Raw genomic sequence first — 14232 nt, 5'->3', positions numbered from 1 at the left:
TATGTCTCTTCTAGTTAACACGGAGAAAAAAATACAAAAATTTGCCACAAGGTGGTGCATGGTCAATGGCATTTTCTATCGTGTCTTGCTGGCAAGTTTTCTGCTCTAGCAAGAGGCAGGATTTAACTAAAAAAATGGTATCTGGGCATGGTGAGACAAAAGGTTAAAACTTGCTGGCTGCATCTGTATATGTATATATAACAGTTTATTCCAGAAGAGGCAAATAGGGGGCAAATCCGTGCACCAAGTAGCGTGCTGCATTAATTAGCACACGTTGCATCGAATACCGTACGAAAATAGTCTTCACAACTTAAATAACGCAAACAACTTAAATAACGCAAACAGCATCACGTGTAAATTAACACAAACATCCTTTCAGTGAATCGTGTGTTAAATAGCGCTCAAAATATCGACCTTTATTGAATCAACCCTCATGTGTTTTCATGTTTTCATGAACACAGAAACAACAATTTCATTTGCTCAGAAATCTTTATTTTTAGAAAATAAACAATGCCAGGAAGCTTGTTAACATATATTGTAGTACAGGCATGGAATCCCTTACCCGGAAACCATTTATACAGATAGCTCTGAATTACGCCATCTCCCATAGACTCAATTTTAACCAAATAATTCCAATTTTTAAAAACAATATCCCTTTTTCTCTGTAATAATTAAACAGTAGCTTGTACTTGATGGTAACCAAATTGTATGAATCCATATTGGAAGCTAAACAATCTTACTGGGTTTATTTAATGTTTAAATCATTTTTAAGCAGACTTAAAGGAGCAGTTCCATAAGTCTTTCCATAATCTGGATCTATATACCTTAAAGGAACAGTTCAGTCTAAATGGGTATAAAAGACAGACTGCGCAAAATAAAAAATATTTCTAATAGTTAGGCAAAAATTTAATCTTTAAAGGCTGGAGTGTGCAGTGTCTAACATAGTAGCCAGAACATAGTACTTCCTCCTTTACAGTTGTCTAAGCTGTTAGCGGTCAGTAGCCAATCAGTGACTTGGGAGGGCATATGGGACATAACTGTTGAGTTAATTTGCATTTAAATCTGACCTGCGTGCTCACAAACTAACTGAAAAATTATGTCCCATGGGCCCCCCTAAAGTCACTAAGAGGTTAAAGAGCTGAAAGCAGGAAGTAGTGTGCTGGCCATTATGTTAGGCTTCTGTCCGCTCCAGCCTTTTTTACCTCTATTTTACCCAGTTTCATTTTTACACTGAACTGTTCCTTTAAGGTATAATGATCCAAATTATGGAAAGAAAGATCCCTTGTCTGTAAATCCCCAGGACCCAAGCATTTTGGATAACAGATCCTATACCTATATATTAGGGTGCAAAATATATTTGTTTAGCTGTTAACACTAGACACTGCCTAGTGCTAAAAAGAAGATTGAAGCAAAGCACAGAATATTAGCCACAAAAGGTTTCTGCTTGTGCATCAAAGTAAAGCCACACAGTATCGCCTGAATAGGGATCACTGCTTTTTCAGAGTAATAAACTTCTATAAAATTCATATTTGATCTTGTTAATATTTATTCTTTATCAGTATTTACTGTCCTAAAAATGAAGCACAATAGCTATCTAATAATCATTATTTTTTAGATTTACATCAACAAAACTGCAAGATGATTCAAGTAAATGTAGGAAATCATATTTCTTTTGCAAATCAGCTTATATATTGTAGCATAAATGACATTTTGACGCTCTAGCATTGTTATTTGAAGGCTCATTACTTCATACTCTCAAAAGCAGAATAAAATTTTTGTCCTATAAATGATGAAGAACATGATAGGGCCGTACAATGCACTTTTGGTGATCAGTAAGAGGTAGGTGAGGTACGCTGCTCTCTGGGATGACGGATTCGGATAATTCATTGTATCTCCTGTGTTAATCAGAAAAAAAGTAGGAAATATTGAAATAGGCAAGATTTCAGTGTTCAGGAGACATACTACGCTCCCTTTATTGTTTAAGCTGAAATATAACAAAATATATATCACAAACTGGAAAACTGATAAATAAGCCCATAAATGAAACAATGCCCGCTAGAAAAAAAAACTTTTTGTGTAAAAAAAACTTTTGTGTCTATAGAAAGCATGCATTATATATACTGAACATTATTATGTATTATAAAGCTGATACAGGTTAATATGTTCTCTTCTAATATCTAAATAGATCTTAGAAGTCACCTGAGAGTTATATGCCATATATGTATCCAAAGTTTTCATTTCCCTTGTAGAATCAACAGTAAAGATACAAAATCCACTACATAAACAACTTATTTGTCTCATTATGCTGAAAGTATGATTTCATATTTAGAAAGGAATTTTAGTGTATACCTGTGCCATGTTGTATTGCATTTCTTCCAGTTTCCTCTGGAAAATTAATTCTTAAATGTCAGTAGAATTTTTTTTACAAGTAATAGAGATTGAATTGCATGCTTTGTCAGTTTATTTTATGTCAGTTTACTGTAGTTTACTATATAGCAAATATGGAAAATAAGAAAATTCTGGTTACCTGTATCACCCGCAGGACATGTTTCCTCTTTCTTTTCACTACCAGGGACTACTGTAAAAGGTAATTAAGATGCAATCAAGTTAATTAAAATGATTATCTTCATTACAGACACATATCATTTTTATTAATATAATTATTAGTGAAGACATGTTTAGATTATTCCTAAGTATATGATTTTGAGTAATGTTTAAAAAGACTTGAAAATCATCAGCCAGAAGAGAATTCATTCCCAGAAAAATTCTGATATCAGCTAAATTGTGATTCAAAAAATTTCCAATTTCCAGAAAAAAGTTATATTTAGAATATGTTGGCCGATTCTGGCCTGCCTGGTTGTTTTATGTGGCCCTTGGTGATTGTGTCTGACTGTCCAGTGTGATCAATTTCAATTTTCCTCACATAGTAACTACATAGTAACTAAGGATAAGGGGCACATTTACTAATCCACGAATCCGAATGGGAAAAATTTGGATTGGAAACGAACATTTTGCGGCTTTTCGGACGCATTCGGACGCTTTTCGGACGTTCGTGGATTAGTAAATGTGCCCCTAAGCATCTTAATAAAAAATTTGGCACCGCGAATTAGCCAGTGTTTTAGATTTCGGCCCCCTTACGTGATTGAGTTTGACACCCCTGCTCTAATGGCTAATGACTCATTGAGTAGCTGGCCCAGGGTTTGGCATACACAAATGGACCCTATGTTAGCAGTTTATAAGGAACTATCTAGCTCTGTCCCTGTCACTGCTACCCACTGGTAAATACTGCTAGGTACTAAACCTCTTTCTTCCTCCTTGTTGGAGCCTTAGTTGCTCAAAAAGCTCTCACCAACTCAAGTGCCCTAACACTAACTGGCCTATGTAAATAATGTTGAATGACATTTTTTACTCTAATTAACAAACTACATATCTCATTTTTGGCTAAGCTATTTGAATACCACCCTATATATTTAGTCTTAAATTAATAAAAATACTATTAAATACAATTATTTCTAATAATATTCTTCCTGTTCACTGAACTGTATTTTAAGTGACATTTAGCATTTTAGATAATTTAGCACTGTTTGATTTCTAAAGAAAATGTTAAAAACTTAAAAATATGCTGTTTGCAAAAATGTATAGTAAAATGTATCATTAATGTTTATGATTTAAGTTTTGATAAAACCATCATATGCAGCAATGACAACTTTGGTTTACAGAAGGGAAGTTGTAAATACTTTGTACACTGTTCAGGATTGATTTTGAGCAGTTTTTTCCAGGCAGAGAATTGCTCTTTTGCACCTCAGTTTTCAACAATGTTGCCAAATCTCATTTAGAGTTCAGGGCCAGAGACTGGGCCACTGGGCCAACACAGGTTTTGAGACACTCTTATGTTTATTTGGCCTTGCGCTTGGCACAATTCCTTATATTTTTAAAAGACTAAAAAAGTTTCTCTTTTGTACCTTCCATTCTTTTAATAAGATGCCCAATACCTGCTGATGCTGCCATTACAATATCTCATTATAGGTTATAGTCCAATTCAAGACCTTGGCCTCAAAAAATTGTTCTGTATGGGTTGTAGTACAAAATAACCCATTACACATTTGCTGAATGCAAAAGCAAACCTGCTGCAATGTTTGAACATACTGTAACTTTTGTTTCTAGCTGCAACCAAAACAGTCAGACTGTGAGTAATTTCACCTGCTCTAACTGGCTAAGTCAAGCAATTTGGGATTTACTACTGATATACGTTATGGATGAGTTGTTTACAGAAGAAAAAAAGTTGGTTGAGGAAGAATAGTATCTATTGTTTGTCTGCAAAAACTGTAAGAACCAAATAATAATAATTCACTACAGTTTGGTGGATTTTTTTTTTTTAAATAATAGCAGCAATTCCATATTAAATGACTTATTACACATTTCCTCTCAGTCATTCAAACCTTTAAATGATTCTATTGATGCAGGCTGGTTTACCTTTAGGTGGCTTGCTTTCCGCTACAGATATTTCATCCCAGTTCTCAAATTTGCTTATGCCTTCATGCTTATAACGGCAGGTGAACCTCTTGCCTATATCATTTTTAGATACTGTAATCCAGCTGGTAACTGAATACAAGGTATTGCCATCCTTATCTGGAACACCTTTTATTTCTTGTTGTTCTGATGGAATATCCTGGTCTCCACTCTTCCAAACAACCTGGATTACATCAGGAAAGAAGTTCTCAAGCAGGCAGAGGTATATTCCTTGGCCTGTTCTCTCCATTTCTTTCAAGGATGGGCTTAGTATAGTAGATTTAGGTTGTTCAGCTGACCGTGCAGTATCTAGACAGCCATACAAATATTAAAAGTAATTAAGTCAACAGTTATTTCCAACTCTAAATGATAGCTTACAACTGTACAGTTTACATTCCATCAGCTGCTAATGAGCTGTAACTACCACCATCACAGCCACAGATGGAAGACTAGATACCCTGGGTTATAAAGCCAACCTAAATATAAATATACTTTATCTAGCACCTTCCATTATAGCAGTTTTTACTTTTTATATTTAAGGGATTTTATAGATAGGAATAATTCATTAAATCATTTTGTACACAGGTATGGGACCTGTTATCCAGAATGCTCAGGACCTGGGGTTTTCCAGACAAGGGTTTTTTCCGTAATTCAGATCTCCATACCTTAGATCTACTAAAAAAAAATTTAAACAGTATTTAAACAAGATAAAATTGTTTTGGCTCCAATAAGTATTCATTATATCTTAATTGGGATCAAGTATAAGGTACTGGGCCTGATTCACTAAAGTCCGAAATAAGGAGTGCTATTTATAGCATGCGTTAAAAATCTTATCACTTCTTATTTTTCGCTCGATTCACTAAAAGGACACTTGTCATAATTAAGAAGCAATGTTCTTGGCTGTATTTATCTTGCGACGACATATTTTCAAGCAACGTGCTGCGTAATATGTTGTGCGCTGCGTAATATATTGCTTGAAAATATGTCGTCGCAAGATAAATAACGCCAAGAACATCGCTTCTTAATTATGACAAGTGTCCTTTTAGTGAATCGAGCGAAAAATAAGAAGTGATAAGATTTTTAACGCATGCTATAAATAGCACTCCTTATTTCGGACTTTAGTGAATCGGGCCCATTGTCTTATTTAGACACAAATCTTTAAAAATGTTAATTATTTGATTAAAATCAAGTCAATGGGAGATGGCTTTTCCATCATTTGGAACTTTCTGGATAACAGGTTTCCAGATAATCGGTTCCATAACTGTACATATTAAAGGGGCACTTGTTGGAAAGGGTTAAGTATAACTTATGTTTAGCCATAAAGGAAAGAGTACCCGCTCAGTGTGCTCTGAAATTAGATATTCTTTTGTACCCAATGTAAAGATATTTGCTCAGTTTATGCTCAATGGGGTTTTGACATAACAACTCTCTTTGCCAATTTGAGGTGGAAAGCTCAATTTCAAATTTTTTTTTTTGCAAAATGAAAACAAACTTTCCAGCATTCATCAATTGCAATAAAAGTAGTGTCTGTCTTTTTCATTCTCATTCATAGTTTTTACCTAAAGAAAACTAAATCTATATTCAATTGTTAACAAGACTAAGCGATCCATTAACAAACAGGGCCCCTAAGCAAAGGTTATTTTTTACCAGGTATCTATTGTGAGATTAACTATGTGGAGAGGTATTGCTGCCACTGAGTTTTAACTACAAATAGAAAAACATGGTCAATGCAGTCACACATTGAATTGATGCATTGATCAGCTTTGATAAAAAATATTTTTCTAACACAATAAAATTTTAACTCTTGGGAATCCTTCAGGATTTTTTAAATCAAATTTTAAATTAATAATTATCTCATTATAGTGACAGAATATTATGCAGCTATTAAAATGTAGGTGAATACACAGGAGACTTAAATGCATAAAGGAAAGAATTCAGAGCCAAGGGAAGATGTATTAGTTGACAGAATTTAAAAGTTTTTTCATATTATGGGGCACCAAACAAGTAGCTGAAAATTTCAACAATGTCCTCCAAAAGGTATTTGGATATAAATCCTTTAGAAGTTAGTTTTTTTCTTAAATATGGTGTCTTGCTTTTTTTTTTTTATAATGTGTTCAACTGTACAAAGTTTGGGGAATTGTTTCACTGCATTGATTCACTGCAGTAATCTCTACCTGAAAACGGTTTATTTTGCATAATGAAATGGAATTGAAAGAAAATGTAATTCTAACTAATTTTTAATATTTTATATGTGAGCACAATATTTTATATTCTTGCAACTATTTGAAAAATTGCTTTTTATTTTAATTCTTTTAGTTGGAGACATTAACTCATTAATTTTAGTTACATGATTATTATTAACATTTATTTATAAAGCGCCAACATATTCCGCAGCGCTGTACAATAAGTGGGTTTATACATTGGACTTACAAAGTAACATACAAAGCAACTAATAACCAACACAAGACTTGAAGAGGGCCCAAAAGAGCTTGCAATGCCACAGAAATGTACTTTTTTTTTTAAAAAAAAGACTTAATTTTTATTTTTGTCTTATTATATTTGAAAAACAAAGGGTCATTTCTCAACCAGGTTTTTACAAATAGTTTCCCATATACATGTCATTTATATCAAATGATTATTTGGTAACCTACATATTTTCATGAAGTTTTTTGTAGCTGTGTGCAACAACTTTTGTATCAAACTTTCAATTCACAATCATGTTTAATAATGTAGTATGTCACTTAAAAATTAATATAATGTAGAGAGTGACATTCTGAGGCAATCTGCAATTTGTTTTCTCTTTTTATTATTTGTGAATTATTGAATTAGCTTTTTGTTCGGCAACTCTCCAGTTTGGAATTTCAGCACGTATCTAGCATCCAGGCAGTGGTTTAAATGAGAAACTCAAAAATGAGTATGAATACATACAGTAGAAATATTACTAATAAAACACTAATAATACAATTGTAGCCTCACAGAGCATCATTTTTTGGTTGCTGGGGTCAGTAACCCCCATGTGTAATCTAAAAAAGGGTCAGAAAAAGGAATCAAATAATTCAAAAACTAATAGTTTTTAAATAAAGACCAATTTACAATTTGCTAAGAATTGGCCATTCTATAACATACTGAAAATGAACTGCCCCTTTAAGGGCATTTATATATTTGGAAATAAGCAATAATAATGTACAATAACATATTTCTGTCACAGGCTAGCAGGTTTTCTAGTGAATATTACATTAAGAGGAGTAATGTATATAAAATGAATGTAAGATAAATCCTTTCAGAATTATTGGATATAGTTGATTTGTTTGTTTTAATTGTGCTGTATTTGAATTTTTTTCAGTAGTTGAATAAATGTAACTTATTTTTTTTAATTTTTATACAATAAAAATGAAATGGTCAGTTTTTTAAAAAATAACTGTAACTATATAGTAACAAGTAATGAATAAGTTACCATATCAGGTCTTCAAACTACATAGTAGCTTGTATTTATTTAACTTGATTATCTGCCTTAATTCATACATTTCATTGTCACTTTTTAATACCAGGTACTCTTCTATTCATAAATTTCTTTGTCACTTGTATAATACCTGCTTCTCTATTCAATACATAAAATTACTGATCAAAATGATATGTAAAGAAGCAAAATATCTTTCCAACTATCTGCCCAACTGTTGTGGTAAAATGTTAAAGAATGGCGGCTGCTATTTACAATAAAATGTATTGTGTGTATTACATGTTGATGATTTACTAAAAAAAAATGAAGATGCCCATGAAGCTAGGAGCACGGTTTAGCTTAGCAACCCTGATTAAAAATATAGAATAGAAATATAGCATTTGGTCATGATATTTAAAAGTATTTTATTGTTAAGATAAAGCTACCTGATTAATAGACTATTATTAACATTTATTTATAAAGCACCAAAATATTCCGCAGCGTCTTACAAATGTTCTGAGTGAATGATTGCTTTAAATGTAAGGGAAAATGGAAACATTAAACTGTAAGCAATGTTATGTCTTGTATAATTTGTATTAAAATAAAAAAATATTAGTTCTACAGATGATTCAATAAACATAAGTAAGACGCTTTGTTTGGAACATTTGTTTGTACCCATAAATAACATTAACCTGGGTTCTCAATTTTAAACTAGGACAAATCAGTTTAACAACTAGTATCAGAGACATCAAAGTAACAAAATCTCTCATTCTTTTTCACACATGTATGAATTTGATTTATTTGCCCTATATTTTCAATTGTCAAATTCACTAGAATACTATCTTCTTGGAAAGAAAATTAATGTAAAGGCAAATTTAGAAGTTTCAATTACCCAATCAAAACTTGCTGCCTTTTTTAAAAAAATTGTTGTTGATCTGAATATCATATTGCAAATTATACTTACTAGTCACAAAAAGCCTTGTACCAGTTCCAAATATTTTTAAATTGGCATCTTTGCACAGTGGTGGTTTTCTTTGCAAAAACTGTTTATAATAGTTGTAAAAGTGTATTTACGTTGCATTAATTTGCTGCTCAGCCAGTAATAAATCTAATTCATGTAAGAAGCCAGTATTCGTAATTGCCCCACAAATTTTACAACAATAGTTAGATAGATTGAAAGAGATTGTACCATGTGTTATTAACAACATACATGCAAAAGGGGAAGGCATACTAGGCTGCAATATTTTACAAATCTTTTATTGTTATGCTAAAATATTTTCAAGGAGAAAATATGTTAAATGAGACAAATCACTATACACATATTAAGTAAATGTATAAAGCAACACACAAAAAAAATAGGGTACAGTGTAAATAATATCAAATATTTAAAAATCAAAAATTCAGAAAGTCTTGAAAAAATGTCTTCATTTTTACATTTTTATCCTGCTGAAACCCATTTTTTTATTACAATTGTTGGTCTTATGATAAAAATATATGAAAGAGATAAAAATAATAATTATATTTCAATTTCAATGTATATTCCTTTACGGAATTAAAGAATTTAGTTTAAAAGCGTTCACACTATCTTCAGTTAACAAAATACAATTAGAAGGTCTAGCAATGACAAAGTAATGCTGCTGTCTATTGCTTGCTTCATTATTTAGCAAATGTTGTGAGTTATGAAAAATGCATTAACTATATAATGTTTATATTTTTTTTCAGTAATTATGTCTGCCTAGATTATTATCCATATTAACCAAACATAAATCAACTAAAAATAGGTTTTATTTAACTTTAGTTTATTGGGAGTATGTAAATGCAAGAGCAGAAAAGTATGAATGATGTGAGTCATTTTTCCTTTGTAAGAACATTTTTACTTGTAATTTTTATCATGAGAGTATTTAATAACCCATTTACTTGTGGGAAAAATGTTGCAATTTGGAACAAATTGTCACATTTTAAAAATAGCATCAGAGCTAAGTGTGGGTAGTAAAACAACAAAACAATGAATGCCCAACTTTTAATCAGGTCTTAAAACAAGTACAAACTGTCTAATGAAGACTATTAAATGGCAAAATGAAATTTTTGTGCAGATTTATTTCTATTTATATCACTTTTATTACATTTTGCTCATTAATCCCCAAGGGTGCAGAACAATTCTATATGTGGGGCAAATTTCTCAAATTTCTAATATTTATGAATTATCATTATAAATATTATCTGCAGCTTTTTTTATAAGCTTTATTACAGTTAATACTATATTTAATTCTCAGTTAAGATAATTAAAATACATTCAACTAATTAGGAAGAAGCCATAAATATTTAACATTCAAACATCTCCCTCTGTATGCTTTGCTGCTACAAACATATTTTTCCCTCATTAAAGAAATATTACAGAAGTTGAAAACTTACCTGTGACAATAAGCTTGGTTCCACTACCAAATATTTTTACATCACCATCACTGTGCTTAATGCCTTACAAATAACTACTCACTGCATTTTCTTTTCAATTCTTTTTGTGATGGTTTTGTTGCATTACCAGAGGAAGATAGTGGGAACTAAACAGCAACATTTTCTGTGGTTGGGTAAAAACTGACACTGAGATGAATTTTAAAAAAAACAACAACAAAGAAAACGTTGCCTTTGTATTTATTTTAAATTATGCTTTTAATTTTTATTTAATTAACAGAAAATACTGCAGGTCCAATGAACAGTAGTGTCACGGTACCTTGTATACTCATTGCACGTAATAAACTACGGTAGATAAGACTGAAGATTATCAAATTATACAATCTTTGTCTTGATTCTTATATAGTGTTGCCAGTTGCATGCACAAAATTTTTATATGCCATTGGGAGCATAGAAGAAAACACACAGGATCTTTTGTCTCAGTCCAGCAAGTTAAAGGAACACCTAAGGGCTCTATTTGTTTATCTATCTGTCTATCTATGTCTGTCTGCCTTTCTATTTTAATAAAACAACACAGCATCAAATTACTTACTTGTCACAATGAGTTTGGTGCCAGAACCAAAAATTTTCTGCCAAATATCACACTGTGTTACAGCCTTTACAAGTCATGGCAAATAACAGGTGTATTCTGTTATTCTATTTCTGTACATGTAATGGATCCCTTATCTGAAAACCTGTTATCCAGAAAGTTCCAAATTACAGAATGGCCATTTCCCATAGACTCCATTATACGCAAATAATTTACATTTTTCAAAATGATATTTTTTTCTCTGTGATAATAAAACAGTAACTTATACTTGATGCCAACTAAGATATAATTAATCCTTATTGGAGGCAAAACAAGCCTATTGGGTTTAAGCGATATTTAAATGATTTTTAGCACCACAAGTTACATCTTATTAAAATTATAGCAGCTACAACTATTGATTTTTTTTAGAATGCATTTTTATGCATTTTTAAAAAATTGCAATTTGCCAATGTTGGACAACAGGCCTTTCTTAAGAAAGTTGACCAATGTGAAGTAATTTGGGAGCTATACTTTGGCAGCAGCTATCTAGAGGGTTACTGGTTGGTTATTAAAATAAGTTACTGGTTGGTAACTAAAATAAGTTACACCATTTGTGCATATTTTATATAAAAAAAATAAAGGGGTAATGTATTAAAATTTGAATGCATGATTTTGTCTTGATTTAGCCAAGAATAATTTGCACAACCAAAAATAGTCAACATTTATCAAAGAACCGTAAGTAACCGTAAGTAAGATCTGAACACAACGCAACCACGAATAAAAAACACGATCATGGGAAAAACGATGCATGTGTTTTGTCAATTATAATTTTGCTCCATGTTTATTTTTAATGCTATAAACATTGTCTCTGCAGAGATTTACACATACAAAATCAAGCTGTGGAATTATTTTATGTAAATATGCAGGGGTGTGAGAAATTTTGCAGTAAAAAGAGGTCTTAACTTAAAAGTTACATGAAAATCAATGCTGAATACTGTTAGTTTTTACACAGATTTTTAGTTCACTTTTTCATTCAGAAGTCTTCCACTGCCTGAATTTGCCATTGACTTCAGTGGGGTTCTCCAGATCTAAAGTGGTGTTAAATATTAGCACAATTTTAGGTGGTAATCTGTTTTAAAAATAAACATATTTATTAATACAGTGATAACAATATAACCCCAATATAACCCCGTAAGTAAACCGAAATTAATTTTCACTTTTTTGAACAAATGATTTTTCATGCTTTTAATTCCAGAGTTGTGTCTAAGCACTTTTTATTTTTATATATATGTATGTGTTTGAGTATGTGTACAAGTGATAACCTCTACTTTGCAAGCAGCAAATAGGTGTACATTCAATATGCCTGTTTATCTCAATAAACAGCAGAAACAAATCCATAGGTTTTTTTTATGATTAAAACAGATAAAAAGTATGCTCAGCATAAATCTTATTCATCAAATTCATGTTGCTCAAGGGAGTATACTGTCCCTTTAAAGGCATAATTATAACCTATCATTTGTTTACATTACGTTGTTTTTTTTTGTATTTGATGGCACAAGGACATTTTACATTATGTTACAGTTGTTTGTTTTTTGATTTTATGTCTCTTTTCAAGAAGGATGATCAGGAGATCTGTGCCTATTGTGTTTAACGGGTGAAATAAATATAATATAATTTTGTTTAAAAAAGAGTACATAGCAAATAAAGTTCCCCCTATTATAAAATATAAGGATATTATAAGTCACCGTGGAGTTCCATGACCATATAAAGGGACAAGGCTTAACAGTTTTATATGTTGCTAGATTTATATACCTGCATTTTTGTAACATTTTAGAACAGTGGAGATGCTATATCAATGATCTTAGGAATTGCAAAGTAGACCCTTGGAATTACAGAAAACAAGTTTTAGTTCTACTTTGTACTAGTTTTTTTAATTTTAAAATTGCTATGAATTGTTGTTGCCGCTTTTCCCATTATTTTCGCAACACAACCCGATAGGTCTTGTTTACTAGTCTGCTCATGCATCAATAAAACACTGTAAGCAGATATAAAGTACTTAAATTGGTTTAATAGGTTTGATTAATCTGTTTGTTATCATATAGTACTTACCTGTAACGATTAGCCTGGTACCAGAGCCGAACACTTTGAAATAATATCCACTAGTAGCACTGTGTTCCATCCCTAACAAAGAACTATGTTGTATTGCAAACTATGAGGTGTTCAGTATCAGAACTATAACACCCAGCCTGTGAGGGTATAGTAACATTGCTGGCCATACAGAAAGGCTTACTGGCTTCTAAAAAATATGACCTTAGTGTGTGTGCATGTAATAGGGACTTAGTTGACCAGCTATATTTTGAATCATTCTGCTGCTATAGAAAGTAGCCTAACAGTACAGTTTACCACCAATGCACAGTGTTGTATTTGATTGTACATGCAAAAGCCCATTACACATGTCACAGGATAGCTAAATAACTCAGGGAACATATAAAGCAGTCGGCATCTGACTGGCACACACCAATAAAGTCTAATATCTTATGCAAGTCTACCACAGATACTTAAACTCCATGATCACAATATAAACATCTGACACTTCATTTTAATTTGGGCAATTATCTGTTAAAATGGTTCTGAAAATACATTTGATGGCAGGTATCTGCTTAAAAGACTTTAATCCCTTAGGAGTTCAGATGACAGTATTAATTTGGAAAGATAAAAAGTATTCTACATGGGTTTGTCTCTCGAGCTATGCCATAACCTTTAATGAAACTGCAGTAGGTTGCTTTTGCATACAGAGGCTGAAAAGGAATTCCATTCAGAGTCTGATAATTAATGTTATTTGCACACAGCTCACACAGTTCAGTTTGCTATGCAATTTTAGTGCTTAGGTGCCTCAGTTTCCATTTACTATTATTAAAATATATCTATCATTTAGCCACCTAGTCCCCAATTTATATAAACTGCTCTGCAAAGTAGAGTAAATTTGTATCAACAGATTTCCTTTGTCAAATGTATTTAATAAAAAAGTGGACTGTGGTGAGAACCATAAGATGCTTTAGTTACAGCACAGGCCCAACTAAAAAATGACTATTTATTCATAGGTTAAAGACACTCTGTTTTTAACTTGGTCATAAAAAAATTTAATAACCTACACGGGGTGGGTTATCGCATACTTTGTATATATCCAAAAAAAACTTTCTAGGGGGATCTTCTCCTACTTCATTTAACACATGCAATAAATAACATTTTGTTCCTTCTTGGGAATAAAATTATATTTACTTACTTGTAACAATAAGTTTGGTTCCAGAGC

At 31.9% G+C, this 14232-nt stretch overlaps 1 protein-coding gene across 1 annotated transcript in view; it reads right to left on the bottom strand.

Annotated features, from left to right (window-relative positions):
* Positions 1–470: 470 nt before the first annotated feature.
* The window catches only part of LOC116411740 (M1-specific T cell receptor beta chain), a 64600-nt gene continuing 50838 nt past the window's right edge, over positions 471–14232 (bottom strand). The window contains exons 3-6 of the mRNA XM_031904577.1: positions 10358–10408; positions 4474–4818; positions 2528–2578; positions 471–1895 (exon numbers count right to left, since the gene is read on the bottom strand). Of these exons, the coding sequence (XP_031760437.1) occupies positions 1756–1895; positions 2528–2578; positions 4474–4818; positions 10358–10408 (587 nt within the window). The 3' untranslated portion in view covers positions 471–1755. The remainder of the gene's footprint in view (positions 1896–2527; positions 2579–4473; positions 4819–10357; positions 10409–14232) is intronic.

This window comes from Xenopus tropicalis, chromosome 6, assembly GCF_000004195.4.
Source record: "Xenopus tropicalis strain Nigerian chromosome 6, UCB_Xtro_10.0, whole genome shotgun sequence".
Taxonomy (NCBI): Eukaryota; Metazoa; Chordata; class Amphibia; order Anura; family Pipidae; genus Xenopus; species Xenopus tropicalis.
Note: the sequence above shows the minus strand (reverse complement) of the source record. Positions and strands in the feature narration are given on the sequence as shown.